Source organism: Arvicanthis niloticus, chromosome 1 (genome assembly GCF_011762505.2).
Source record: "Arvicanthis niloticus isolate mArvNil1 chromosome 1, mArvNil1.pat.X, whole genome shotgun sequence".
In the NCBI taxonomy this organism is placed as follows: domain Eukaryota; kingdom Metazoa; phylum Chordata; class Mammalia; order Rodentia; family Muridae; genus Arvicanthis; species Arvicanthis niloticus.
In genome coordinates, this window is record NC_047658.1 from 122,629,161 (window position 1) to 122,644,220 (window position 15,060).

Here is a 15,060-nt window from a genome sequence, read left to right on the forward strand (position 1 = left end):
AAAGCAAAGCAAACAAAAACAAAACAACTGTATTTCTTTTTCCATAACATTATCTCAAACCTTAACTTTCAGAACTGGTATCATACAATAGACACCAATTAAAAGAAGCTGGAGAGATGGGTTCAGTAATTAAGAGTACTAGCTGTTCTTCCTGAGGACTCAGAATCAATTCCTAGCACCCATATAATGGCTCAAAACCATGTGTAACTCTGATTCTAAGGGAGCTGACACCCTGGTCACCCCTGTGAGTACTGCATGCACATGGTGCAAAGACATACAAACAGGAAAAATACACACATAAAACAGTTTTTAAAACTTAAAAAAAAATAATGATAGAAAATAATCAACTAATTCTACCTTTCACTTTTGCTTGTGGTGGTAAAAACTGAAGCCCAGCCTTGCAAATTAGGTAAGCTAGTATTTTTAACTTCTAGCTCCCTACATCAACTCTACATTTTAAAAACCACTCAGACTTGTAAAAGAATTAGGATAGTATATTCCAACCTCTGACTGCCTATCAGAAGTCTTTTTGCCCATCATAAAGGTAAGTTTTCCCTAGGAGCTCAGAAAGAAACAAAACATAATAGTGACTTTATGCTGTCTATGAAAATTGATTGCTGCTAAGTGTTTGAATGATAAAGCCAAGATTTAACATTTCTCTATTATTTTACCACTGTCATTCATTTAAAATCTTAACCAAGTTCAATAGTCTAAACTTTCCCTAAGTAAAGACTCCTGGTGGGACAGGACACAAAAGCTCCAAGGATTTGAGCTGTTGAGCTCATTGTCAGCCACATCCTTCCCCAGTGCCATGAGTGGAAACCTCAGCTAGAGACATCTTTACAGACTTCAGGAAGTAATCCCTGGGGCTAGTTACACAACAGGTACTAAACTCCTGCATACCCCTCTGCAAACTTATGCTGGGAAGAAATTATTACAAATCACATTGTAATGCATACAACTTTGAAATCCAAGCAGTATATGCCAAAGGAAAAATACAAAACCTGACAACTTTAAATCAGCTCTTGTGCATTTTAATCTACATATTTGACAATAGCTGCTTTAACTGATTCTTCATGAACATTACTTTAGCCTCAACATGGATCCTAAAAGAATCAAAACACACCAAGCCATCTACTAATTAACTGTGGAACTTTAGTACCTAACATCTGTGTTTTAGTTTACTCATGGACAGGGTGAGGATAATTCTGACATTACTGCAGCTTAAATGAGAGATGGAAAAAGCATCTTGCAAAATATTAAGTATTATATAAACAAATACACATTTCTTAGACTAACAGGCAATAATAAATTTCAAAAACTAAGAGAAAACTTTACAAGGAACTTTCTGGGCTGAGCACAGTGCGGGAGAACAGACTAGCCTCCAAGGTGCAAAACCTGTTACATCCTCAGAGCCAAAACAAAACAGCTAGGGAATCCTATTGCAGTTATTTAAGTTCTCTATATCTCTTGCCTTTTCACAGGTTGAAAAGTTAGCTGAAAGTAAATAATAATAATAATTCTGTAATTTCCTAAGGTTACTAGGAATAAGGCCACCTACAGGATAATTTGTACATACTTGCTTACTATTAGAATTATCTTCCAACATTATTCCATCTCACTACTTAAATTCTCATCTCGAACATTCCCCAGCCCTCCTAAAGACTTGAGAGAAAGCTAAACACACCACAGTAAAGACCAATATCTCTCCACATACATTCAAGCCACATGTACACAGTAATTAATAGTTGAACAATTCAAAAATATACACTGACTAGTAAAAAATGTTCAAAATAATTTTAAATTCAGCTAAATGATTCCAGTTTTCAACTTTAAAGGACTGATCAAACCAAAATACATACATTCTACTTTAAGTGTTCTCATTCCTGAACCCCATGTTCAGCTGTTTTCACTTCCTCTTTCCACACATCATTTTCCTACAAACTTCACTAGTAAGAAATGCAATACTTCAAAGTTCAACACTGTGTATTTTGCTACCCAAGTATTCCCTGGAAAAAAAAAAAAAACCTACTAATCACAGAGGCTTAAGTACAACTTGAATGCAAGTGTTCTCTCCTCCAACTTTCCCATGGCACTAACACACTCTCGGGAACAGGTGTGCTGCAGAAAGCACTTCTAAAACTGGAGCTTCCATGGCGGCTGGGAAGGGGAACCGGGCAATAAACAAGTGTGTGTCTAGAACAGCCTGTTTGTGTGGCATGGTTCAGGAATGAGGGAGCAGCCAGTTTGATTAAACACTTTGCTAAAAGTGGATCTTAGCTTTAGATTTCAATTTGCTGATCCCAGCCTCCTTCTGGACAGGGCACTAACACAGAAGGGTGGAGGGAAGGGGGAACAGTTGAACTCATCAAAGCATACAGATCAGATCTCTCACTCAGAGGCTGTGGTACCTTACTTCTCTAACTGCAGAAAGCCAAGAACACAACAGAAACAAGCACATTTGTTATTTTAGAATGGTCAGGCCAATAGTGAGAACACCAGAAGGGAAGTTAAACTATTTCTCCTCCAACCGCTGACTTCCTATGTAACCTCAAGCCTATGCACTGACCTCTGTGAACTCTGGTATCCCCACCCATGTGCTGATCCTTCCTGACTGTCACACCAGGCTAGTCTCTTAAGCCCTTAAGCTTTAGTGTCATCTGTTAAAGGAGGCCAGAGGAATGACACTGCTTGGCAAACTGTAGGGCACATTACTGACAGAAGCTACTTAAATAAACACACAGATCCGAACTTGCTACCTGCTTTACAGGAACATCAAGATCACTGAAGTGAACTTGTAAAATGCCTTAAGCTCTCTGCAAAGAAAGGTACTAGTGTTTTTAATTTCCAACAGCACTCACTATTCTTTCCAGTTGTATTTCCAGGCCTAAGACCTACAACCAAAGGAACTCTATATTCTTCAGAGCAGAATATAGAGTTGGAAAATAAGAATAAAATCAGGTGTGGACATTCACACCTGTAATTCCAGTATTCAGAAGCCTGAGACAGGAGGGATTAAGAATTCAAGTCTGGTCAAAGCTACACAGTGAGATCTTGTCTAAAAAGAACCTAGCAACAAAGTCAAGAATCACTGCCAGTCTGCCTCCCAACCTCTCACTCTCACTCTCACCAAGGTGGCTGTAGTTAAGAGGGAGGGCCCTACAGAGTTCTGAACCCACTGCAGCCAGCCAACGCAGGGTGGAGAGAAGTTATGCCTTTGTTCTAAGATGCAGAAGTCCCTACACAACACAAATCCATATGTATTTATGAGCAAAAAAAAAAAAACTCCCAAAGATAACAAGACAACTCAACTCCCAGAGGACAGACTGTCTAAAGGGTATCCTGGAGTTTTACTATTCTACTTCTTTGACAAATCAGCTAAGAAAATCTATACTTTGCCCATCTGGCCCCCTGGATGGTATGCAGGTTACACACTGCAGCTCTCTGAAGATAAGTCTTGGCTCTGTGATATAGAAATAGCAAAAGCCTGGCATCAATATTGTGGGTCAATTCCAATGAAAACAGAGAGGGTATATAGATTTGCGGTGATGAAGGCCAGCTAAATCCCTCTTTACAGGCAGAAAGCAACTCCCACTGACAGCTGTTACTAAGGCAAAGTCAAAACAGCTCTATCTTTCACTCTGGCTAAGACTTCTAAGGCCTTCCCCCTTAGTCTAACACTTTCATAAACTGTTTTCAGTATACCAACTTTTTAAGTCCTAAACCTTACAAACCGCCATCAGTGTAACTCAGTATCCATGCTTAAATGTGTTGTCTCACACTTCTTTCCAACAGCCTTGTTTGCAAAACTGATAACTTAGCATGTCTCCATTACCAGAATGGAATATAGTTTCTTTATTTCTATTTTTTTTTTCAATTTTCAATTGTATGTGTGTGTGTGTGGACATGGATGCACTAACTGCAAATAACCAGAAGTTAGAACATGGGAGTCAGATGCCTTGGAGCTGGACTTACAGGTAGTTATGAGCTTCTTGATATGGGTGCTAAGCACAGAACTCTAGTCCTCTGCAAGAGCAGTATGCACTCTTAACTACTATTTCTCCAGCCCCCCTTTTTAATTATTTATTTGTTTATTTATTTATTTATTTAAATTTGAGACAGTGTCCCACTATGTGGCCTGGTCTGGCCTAGAATTCACTATATAAAACAGACTGACCTCAAACTGATTTGGGTGCCTGCCTGCAGAATGTTTTAAAAGAAGATATGAAAAATGATAAAGAAAAGTACCTTTTAGAAATCACATCTCCTAGTTGATATATCTAGGTTGGGTATTAGGTTACACTTCTGATTGATATTGAGCATTACCAAATTTATAAAGCCATTGGTTAACATTAAAAAAATTATATAAAAGGAAAAGGGGGTATGGGATAGGGGTTTTCTAGGGAGGGGAAATGGGGAAAGGGGATGGCATCTGAAATGTAAATAAAATATCCAATAAAAAAAATTAAAAATTTAAAAAAATAAAAAAAAAATCACATCTCCTTTTCTCTAACTAGCAAAATCATTATTAACCCAAAGTCACAACCCAGGCTAACAAATATGAAATGTAGTAAGTTTCCCATTAAAAGCAAATATAAAGAACTTCTAGATGCTTAACATATAATTACCAACTCTTTTTAACTATTGTGTAGGGCAAATAAAAAAGTAAAATTAAACAAGAAATATAGCCATGAACCTTAACTGAGACAGGGAAAGCATCTAAGATGCAGTTCAGTCTTGTCTAGCTCATTAGTCCAACACTGCTCAGAGCTACACTGCCTAAATACAAATTTGTCAATCAAAATGATAAGTAAAATAAACAATAGAAAGCAGAGACTGCAGAACAGTGAGTAGAAAATATGCCTTTGAATGCCACAAAGAAATTCTCAGCAAGAAAAGCAAACCATTTGCCTTCATTTAAAGTTTGAATTGTGTGATTTCCTGCATCTAAGAACCTCTTTCTGAACTACAAAGAGCCCACAAAACATCATTTTCCCCTCCCAGATTCCCCCTTTTCCGAAACCCTAAGGTGATGATTAACAAACAGCCCCCTTGTCTTCAGACAGTCTAAGAAGCCACAGGAAAAGATAAATTAAACAGAAGAACCCTTCCTAACTAAATAAACAAACAGGCAGCCTGGAGAGAAGACAATTTTTCCTTACAAGCAGCAGCAAGTAGCTTTGCTTGCTGACAAGTAAGAGACTAGGGGAAAACCACCCAGGACCTCCCATCCACTCCGCCAGCCTGGACAGAAAGCCTATCCTGAATGGTTCCAGCCTTGGACTCCAGGCAGCTCCAGAGACTTTTCAAGGGGTTCTCGGAGGAAGTCCAAAGTTCAAGGACTCACAGGCAAAAAAAATCAAAGTTTATTCTTTTAGCCAAGGGCTGCTCCATTCCAGCAATGAGCTAGGACCTGAATCTCTAATTTATGGCCAATCCGTTTCCTAATAGGGCAGCCTCTTAGGCAATCCACTCTAACCTACCACCTATTACTATATCACCATGAACAGATCTGACCCTGTTTAATCATCCTTTGATTGGACATAATCCTTTTCTTGGGATCTTTATAAGAATTAAAGATTTTTGGCAGTATGCCCAGATCAGTGGTAAGCACATGCCAGATATATAATAAATGTTCACTTCTATTGGAAGGAAACTCTTAATTCCACTCAACAATCACTACTGAAAGTGAAAAAACATTCTATAGATATTTTCCTATGGTATCTCAAAACTAAAAATCTTACACAAGAAAAGAACACAAAGAATTCAGAAAATAGCCCCCTTAATACATATACACACCCTAATGGGTTAAATTTCACCTTCTGGTTCCTCTTGAAGAGCATAAAAAACTCACTGGGTCTTGCCCAAGAAACTGACACCTGGCATTAACTGCAACAATGTTAGATCTTCTGGCAGTTTGTGGGAGAAAAAAAATAATCTTAAATTTACACCCATTTAGATTTATTACATAGGAATAAAATTGCCCCCTAATCTAAAACATCCAAATCAAAGACATAAAAAAAAAAAACCATAAACCTCTATTTCATTAATATTAATCAGATTATCAATAATCAGTAATCTTAAATTTTAAAATGCTGCTTCAAGCTTCAAACCTCAATGAAGAACAGAAAACCTAAGAGCAAACCTGAGCTCCTTTTCTCTCCTTTCCTCCTCCTGGAGTCTATGTCCAAGCATTAGAAGTGTACTTGTTTACCTCTGCAAAACTTGCCAGCCCAGCAGGCAATAGTTTCCATCTTTGTTCAGACCTTCTAGGGGTTTTGTTTTGTTTTGTTTGGTAAGACAGGGTTTCTCTACATAGCCCTGGCTGTCCTGGAACTCATTCTGTAGACCAGGCTGGCCTCAAATTTACAGAGGCCTGCCTCTGCCTCCAGGTGCTAGGATTAAAGGTGTGTACACCCAGCAGTAGATTATTTCTTAATGAATATAAAACACAAGAAACTCCTATAAGCAAAATTTATCATTGGCTAGTCTGTTATTTTCAAATAGAACATCCCACTTTTGATAATGCTTCCCTTGTACACATACGCAAGAGTTTAACCATACTCGTTTCAAAAAAGAAGCCACTACTTAAAATTTTTACTTTTATCTACATACTCGGACACCTGCTTCTCCAGGTATTCTTTCAAATCTAAACATATACACTATAAGATCTTTAAGATATCAGTAATAACCCCCAACGAAATAATCTTAAGAGAAATCTGCTCTACACAGAACTGTAAATAATTTGAATTCCATTGAAAGCACTGTCCCCAAATAAATTGACTGCATCCTAGAATCAAGTGCACTGAGGGTTGGAATGTCAAGCCAGTCATATTACTTCAACCTCACTAAATCCCTCCTTATTCTCCAAATCCTAGGCTGCTTTCTAAAATAGTTCACTAAAAAGCACCAACCTAATTAACAACTGCTTCCTCTGCAACAGTGGCCTTGATTTCACTTATTTACACATTAACTGCAGCCTCCTTTTGGCCAAGCCAGTCTATTCTCTGTACCATGCAGAGCCTTTTATCTGCCCTGGACAGCATTTTCTCCAGCAGATGAAGTAGATGCCGATTGATTTGCTGTCGAGCATGGTAAATTAATAGCAACAAATTGCTGAGGGCCCGTCTCGCTGCTCCACCATGCTTCGGCAGTTTTGCTTTATTTGCTCCATGATGGGCAGCAGTCGGCCTCTTCAAGTCAATTTCTTCTTAACAACCTGCAATACTTTTCAATGGTGAAAATAGAGCTGTTCCTTGTAAGTCAGAAATCAATATCCTATTGCCCTTAGAAAATGCTAAACAAGCAGTATTGGCAATCCACTTGGTACTAGAGGGTATCAGATATAATGCAAATCCATACTGCTTCCCCCCTTGTAGTTATTACAGTTTGCTAAAAGGTTCCTAATGTCATTTATCATCATTTACCATTGACCAAAGAGGCTATGATTATGATATCCTATCAGCTGGCAAGGCCTTTCATTTCTATTCAATTAATATTTTAGCAGCACTCAAATGGTTGTGGCCCACATCTTGTAATGAAATTTGCATGGCTTGGGATGAAATAAAATTTTTGTTGCTTAAGAGCAAAAAAATTACACCCAAGAATATGCACATATGACAAACACCTATTTTCATATAATTGTACAAACTGCACACTTAGATTGTCACAAATTCCAAAGGTTTTTTGATGTTTTTAAAATTCATGAAATAAGCAAGTAAATTTTACAAGAGATCTTCCGATTATAAAACACACAATAAGGAAACTGGGAGTTACTCTCATCCCCCACTTTTTACATCACAACATGTTTACCTATTTCATTTCTACAGGCTGAATTCACACAGCAATGGTTCCTAATCTACATCCAATATCCACATTTCAGAGTGGCAACAGCCAGAGTCTGACACTATTAGAGAAGAATTCTTTCATTACAGAGGTGCAGGCAAAGGACTTGAACAAGCAGCATCTAGCTGTGGTATCAACTGCACAGAACACCCCATCTGCCCAAGTCACTGACCCAACCAAAACTACACTATATAAAGGATCAGAAGAAAGTAACAAAAACCCTGTCCTATCTAAAGCAAAAGTAAAACCCTGTAGACAGGGAAATTCTCAAGGAATCAATGCCCTTTCATTTTTAAAAACTCTACTTTGAAGACATCACAATGGATTCCAGGCCATTTCTAACCAGGTCCTATCATTCTCATAGTCACACTAAAACCCAAGACAATGGAAAAGTACTAATTCCCACTGTGGCCTAGAACATTCCACTTGAACTTCTCCAGATGTTTTTTTTTTTCTAGCTTCATTTGTCCAGCTCTATCAATCCTACTAAAGATTACTAAAAATTACATTCATATTTTATGCTCCAACTCCATGTCATGTCACTGAGTTCCCCTTTTTAAAAAATTCCACTAATTTTACCAGACTAATGCTATTTACTCAGTTACCAAAATTTAAATTAATTATGTTCTCAAACATAATTGTTAAAAATTGGCAACATTACGCAGGCTTAATTAAGATTAAATCCAATTTACTAAATGTACTTTAATTGGTACTAATTACATTAGCTTTCATTTCAGAATGACAAATTCCCCATAGGTTTCATTTTATGGTTCTCTATCAGAATCAACCCAGGGCGACTGATGATGAGCATCACCTAAGGGAGGGGGAGGGTGGGGGTCCCTCCCTGGTTACCACTGCTTGCATACTAGCATCCGTTTATCCATTTGCTAAGTCACAGTGTCATAGCTCCTTCAAAACCTTCATTTTCTGTCCCAGTGAAAAATTCCTCTAAAAATACTGTGTGGCTGGCTGCAGCCAAGAAGAATGAGAACACAGAAATATTAACAATAACAACAAAAAAAAATACACAAAGGTTTCAAATATCAGGGCCACCAATTACTAGGGTACTTCTGAGGCCTCCTGGGACTCCTATTCTTGAACCCTTTGAGACACAAATCTAATAAGTGAATAAGCCTAAACCGATCTTGAGAAATAGGCCCAATTATGCCTCGGGCAACTTCCTTGCATTATTGCTCCTTTCCATTACAAGGGTATCCAGCGAGTGCATCTGGAAGAGAGGCTAAGAGAAAGTAAGGCTGTCTGCCTAGGAAAACAAATAAAGACAGATCTGCCTCTGCGCTTAAGGCGGGGAAAGAAAGAAAATATAATAAGTAGGTGGTTTGCAGGGCTGTCTGTATTTCATAATGTGATAAACTGCCCTCGGGATTCTTGATATGATTGAATTCAAAAGCAAAAGGGGGGGAAAGGCAAAGTGTACTCTTCTCAGTTTTAAATGGATGGCATTTGAAGCCAGCTGGACAAGAAGATGACAAAATTCATAGTCAGATAAAAATGTGTAAAATTAAAGGATCTCACATCTACCCCCAACATCAAAATGAATACATAAAGCTATGTGACACTTCCAGGTGTAGATGATCCCAGGAAAGCCAGAGACTATGTGGGACTAAGTGGTCAGGGAAAGACAGGATACAACGGGGAAAATGAGGGGCATTCATGGAGTCCATTCTTTAGAGAAACTGGTTCTGGGAGGGTATATAAAAACAAACAAAGTATGTACAAGATCCAGACTGTACCCAGATAATGGTATTCCTGTAAGACAGAGCTAGAGGGAGTCCACTCATAAGCTGGACATATTCTCCTTAAGCTGTAGTATTTGTATTACTAACCTAAACAGAAATGGCAAAGATACTAAAATAAAAACTTAAGTATGTGACATTCAAACTCCATGTATGTATTAGCATATATCATATATAATATATATATCATATATAATATGCTAACATTAGCACAACCAAATAGCATACAGGGTAAAACAGTACTTGAAATAAAGTCATCAATGTAAATACTGTTGTAATTTTCCCCAACTTTATTTTTTCAAATTCTGGTTACTTTTATTGTCTAAGAGATGTCTTTTAATGAACTACTAATGTGGGTGCTTCTGACCATGTAGTGAATAACTCAGTTGAAAGAATTCTTACAGCCTGACAACACGGTCATCTCATACGTTTTAATCTTAGAAGGTATATACATCACCCTGACCACAAATAAATAAGGCATGAAAAACAGAAAATTGTCCATCACATCTTTCTCAGCAGGCAATCTATCTATTCTGAAATGGTTGATGAGACCCCAAGTTCTTCATGAGGAGATGACTTCAAAGAAATGCTTCCTGGAGATATTATCATTGCTAAATAGCATTTTACACATATATACATATATGTGGCTTTTTTTCCATTTAGGTATTTAAATCATTTTTTTTGGTCTCTAACCAAAAAAAAAAAAAAAAAAAAAAAAACAACCAAGACCATGTAGCAGCTGTAGTAGCAGCAGCAGCTGTAGTAGTCATATATACCTATACCAATGCTTTCCCCCAACCTCAAACTAACTGCTAGATTTCAAGACCCAGGGCTTAACATTAATCACAACCTCCTATCAGGGTCATTTAGGCTGCACAGATTTTGGAAGTGGAAGCCAGAGTTCCTGGTAAGATCCACTAAGTAGGCTCCAGGGACTAGTGCTCAGATTTTACATCAATTTCTTTTATAGCTCTGCAGATTTCATCTGATCCTCCCAGCTCACTCCTCTGTTCTTTCACAAGGAAGCAATGAAGGTTTCACACAATTTACAAATCTATTCATTAATACTTGCCAAGGAAAGTTCTTTCATAAGAGAATTTTGATGCCTAAAATATGTAAGGTAACTCTTTACAAAAAGAAAATATACATTTTACATTCTGCATGCTGTTTTTGAAAGTGCAGGAAAGTTTAATACGCATTCTGATTTAATAACATAATTTTAAATTATTAAAAGTTGGGATAATTATTAAAGGTTGGGAACATGAAACCACATACAAAAGACTTGCCTTCTTACTCATCCCTAAGTCTTTTAAGATATAGGTAGACGTCTCAAATGTACAAAAGAAAAATCACAAAATATACAATTTTCTTTTCACAGTACTTGAGTCTAACTGTCACCTAAAATGATTATAAAGAAATAACTTACCTGCTTGTGCATCTCTATGTTCAACCCATAGGACATTTCATAATACTGTCAAAGGAGAAAAAGCAGTTAAATCTGTTCCCTTCAAATCATCTCTCCAGTAGAGTCAAATTGCCCAAATATACTGAAAACAAAGCAACTAACACAAAGACCTTACCTTAACCAAAATATCCCAGTCAATAAAATAAAAAGGATGCCCAATTACTATCTTTAAAAACTAGAAGCCACATTAAGACACACCCCAGGAGAAAAACTTACAAAACTAATAGAAATGTTAAAACTTAGCATTCTTGTACAACTTGTACAACTGTCTTCCTACATCATAAGCAAATGAACTGAAAAAGTCTTGAAAATTTGGTTCCACATGACTTTTAATTCCTAAGCACAGAAGAAATATCTCACACAAATGCTGAGGTTTTGAAAGAACTATTACCTCAGAGTTCAGTTTTTTGTTTTTAGTGTACTATTCATACGTGAAAAGCAGAAGAACTGGATAGAAAATTAATTAATGCATCACCTTGCAAGTTCTTTCAACACAAAATATACTTCTGAATCATAAAAATGCTTCATTACACTTCTGTAAACATAGATTTGATTTGTCTGAATGGGCATATAACAACAGAACAGAAAATCTGGCAGCTCAAGTCAACACTCCTAAGAACCAAAATAACACTATAGAAATTAAAAGCATGCACACAAAAATATAAACAGATTAGCATGATGAATGAGTAGGAAAATTTCTGAAAAGGGGTCTAGTGTCATTTCCTATCCAAATCATTAATTAAAAGGCATGTAATTTTAAGAGTATATAGAAATACTGTCTGGTTACAATTGGAGCAAAAGCAATAAAACAACAAAGAAAACCACTAACAAAAACATTTTGCTTGTGACTAAAAAAAATAAATGAGTTCTTTTTCCATTTTTTTTTTAAATCTGTAAAAACAAAGCACAGAAAATTATACCCCATGCAACTGAATTTTCTGAAAATTTAAATCAAAGCTAGTTGTCAAAGCCAAGTTATAAGCACCCGGAATTACAGATTGCTAATGCACACAACCTCAACACCACTGGCAGGGCCACTGTGGTGGATCCTGCAGCCTCCAGCGATTCAAAACATATTCTTGCTTTCAGTCTCCCAAGCTAATGAGCACTTTGAATCTGTGACACAGTTTTCTTACCATGACATAATGCCGCTGCATCTCTGTCTTCTCACTGGCGAGCTTCTCACATTCCAGCTTCAGACTATTCAAGACATAAAATCGACTAAGTACAGGGTAGAACTCAACTTCTATCCTTCAACTCCAAATCCACATCCCTTCCTCCACAGCATCACCTCCTATTGTCAAATCAGTGATATTAAACCGCACTTTACTATTGAAAGGGAGGAGAGAGAAATGAGTGACAAGAACCAGCCTGGACTTGCCTCTTTGATAAGGTTAAACTGTGGGGGTTGGGAAACAGGGGTTCATGTTTTAAAGAAATAAACCCTCTAGCCAAGTGAATTATGCGACTTCACCCAGAACTGAATATTTTTCATTAAATTCACTTACTAAAACAAGGAAATAAACATTGATTATATATATATATATATATATATATATATATATATGCGCAAAAGTTAGGTCCACGAAAATGCCACGGGGGAGGTTTTACCTTTAATATTCTATGAGGTTAATGAAAATCAGAATCAACACGGTCTTATGACTAATATTTTTTCCCTCCAAAAAATACAGACAAGTTGAATACCATGTGGGGGTGGGAGGTGTTGATCTGATCCAGCAGCTTGTTTGGGTTCTTGCATTTATGCAATAAGAATTCTGCATCATTAAGGAGCCGGTGAAACAAACACGTTTCAAAAGCACTCCAAGTCTACTGAGCCTTGAACACACGAAAGCACTGGTGGGGGGGGGGGGGTTGTTTGGTTTTGTTTTTTGGTTTTGTTTTTTGGTTTTTGGTTTTTTAATAAAAGTAATGAAATGGCTCACTGCTTACTTCCCCTGGCTCTCACATTATGCCATGGAATGGCAGAAGGAAGAAATCAAGCCCAGAGTAATAAAGAACCAAGAAGTTAAAGGGCCCCAGAATCTTCCCAACCTTCCATTCTCCTGACCCCAATAAATCAATATCGAAAGTTTGGCCTCAGCGTTTTCCAAGTCTCCTCAGTTTCGATTGTTTTGCTTCCTTTTCTGTTTACAGGAGAAGAAAATGCTTAATTTCTTTACACCTGCCTAAAGGAAAAAGAGGCCCTGACTTGCCTTTTCTGCCCACAGGGGGGGAAATGGTAATACCTTTGTGGTGGTGGGGAGGGGAAGGTAAAGGAGGGGGGTAGTGTTGGAGGGGGTAAGACAAGAGCTAAGCAAACAGAAGGATCAGCTAAAGTCAATATCGTTACCTGTGGTATTGAGCCTGTAAAAACTGAAACTCTTCCTTAATCCGATCACAGGATTCTGAAATTGTAAATTTGAAGGGTTGAGCAGGCTGATGCGGTGCCTAAAGAACAACAATAAAATATTTAATTAGCCCACCTCGCAGGTGGGGGGTGGACAGCCCGCGGCCGGAGTGGGGAGGGGAGGTTGGTCGAGCCGCTCCTGCCTCTAGCTCGCCCGCTGGGGTCCGGGTGCCTCCGGGCGGCCTCCCTCCGCTCAGCTCTTCAGCCTGGTCCCCAGCCCCCCCCCCCAACCCCCAAACTCCCGGCCCGGTTCTCCCATCCCTCCCTACCCGGAATCGAAAGTGGCCCGTCGGGGGCAGCCGCGCCATGGCGTCGAGCGGCCGTCAGCTAGCTGAGTGAGTCCGGCCTGTGGCCGCCGGCGCCCTCCACCCCGCAGACTCGCGCCGCCCGGCTCGCCCCCCTCGGGAGAGCCGCGCGGGCGGAGAGCGTCGGCGCGCTGCTTCCCGGGGCTTCAGAGACAACAATAAGAAAATGGCTACAAGTCGGTCGCCTCCCGCACCCTCGGAGCGGCCGGTCGCGGACAGGGCTGCGGGCGCGGCGCCACTCACCGGGTGGCGCGTTTGCGGGTACATCTTGCTCAGGTCGCGAATCATCCACGCCGCTTTAGTTGGCTGCGCCAGGCAGAGGCGCGCGGCTCATCCGCTTCGAGGGCCCCGCGGCGGCGTCCCGGGCCTGCGGGTCTCGCGTGACGCGGGCGGCAGGCAGGCGCGGCGGCTGGGCGCGGGCGGCCGGCTCCGCATTCCCCGCGGGCGTCACTGAGGGCGGCGGGCACCGTCCGTCCTGCGCCCGCCGAGCCCCGCGCCCGCCGAGCGCCGCCCGCCTGCTCGCGCCCCACTCCAAACTTTTTTTATTTGTCTTTTAATTGGCTGCTATTCCTCGGAATGAATGGTCGCTTCTTCCCTGAGAGCGAGCGCAAACTCCTTTGGTTCGGAAGAGGTCTCGCGGCGCTTGGGGGTTCTCTGGAGATTTTTCACTTCACAGCAACGATCTTTTAAAAGGCACCTTTTAGCTTCTTTTACCACATTTCATTTCCTTTTCTTCCTTCCTGTTTTTTTAGCCCCAAATTGAAGGGGATTATAAAAATAAAAGAGCGAAACGCTTGCGGCTTTTTAAAATTCTCTTTCAAACTCTGCGAACACCACCTCAAAATAATACACGAGTGTGTAAGAGGGGGGAAAGAAAGCAGCCAACAGCCGAACGCCCGCTCGGAACGGCTCTAACAACGCGCTCTGTGTAGGTGACTTCTTTGACCAAATTTAGCAGCAGCTAATCATTAACATTCTGATACATATTCACGACCATCCGCGGAGGGCCCAAGGAGCATCCCGGGAGATGTAGTCCTCGCCTGACTACTGTGGCCAAGGATCCCTCCAGATTGACTACAATCTCCGGCTAGCCCCGCGCGCTCTCCGCGGCGCTCTCTAGGAGCCCCGCCCTCCCGCGGCGCGAGGGCGCCGCATCAACCAATCGGAGATGGCTGAACATTAATCGCCGTTCTGTGTTACTGCCCATCATTTCACCGCTGACAAATGGCAAGTCAGGAGGGCGGGGACGGACAGGCTGGACCCACGTGGGGACAGGGCGTG

At 40.1% G+C, this 15,060-nt stretch overlaps 1 protein-coding gene across 7 annotated transcripts in view; it reads right to left on the reverse strand.

Annotated features, from left to right (window-relative positions):
• The window catches only part of Tle4 (TLE family member 4, transcriptional corepressor), a 137,577-nt gene extending 122,844 nt beyond the window's left edge, over positions 1–14,733 (reverse strand). For 2 of the 7 annotated variants that reach the window (XM_034500070.2, XM_034500027.2), the window contains exons 1-4: positions 14,023–14,732; positions 13,418–13,515; positions 12,204–12,267; positions 11,029–11,073 (exon numbers count right to left, since the gene is read on the reverse strand). In XM_034500070.2, coding sequence (XP_034355961.1) covers positions 11,029–11,073; positions 12,204–12,267; positions 13,418–13,515; positions 14,023–14,067 — 252 coding nt within the window. In that variant the 5' untranslated portion in view covers positions 14,068–14,732. Of the gene's footprint in view, positions 1–11,028; positions 11,074–12,203; positions 12,268–13,417; positions 13,516–13,743; positions 13,866–14,022 lie in introns of those variants that run through there. The other 5 variants (XM_076918197.1, XM_034500037.2, XM_034500046.2 and 2 more) reach the window with 5 other exon arrangements.
• Positions 14,734–15,060: the final 327 nt, after the last annotated feature.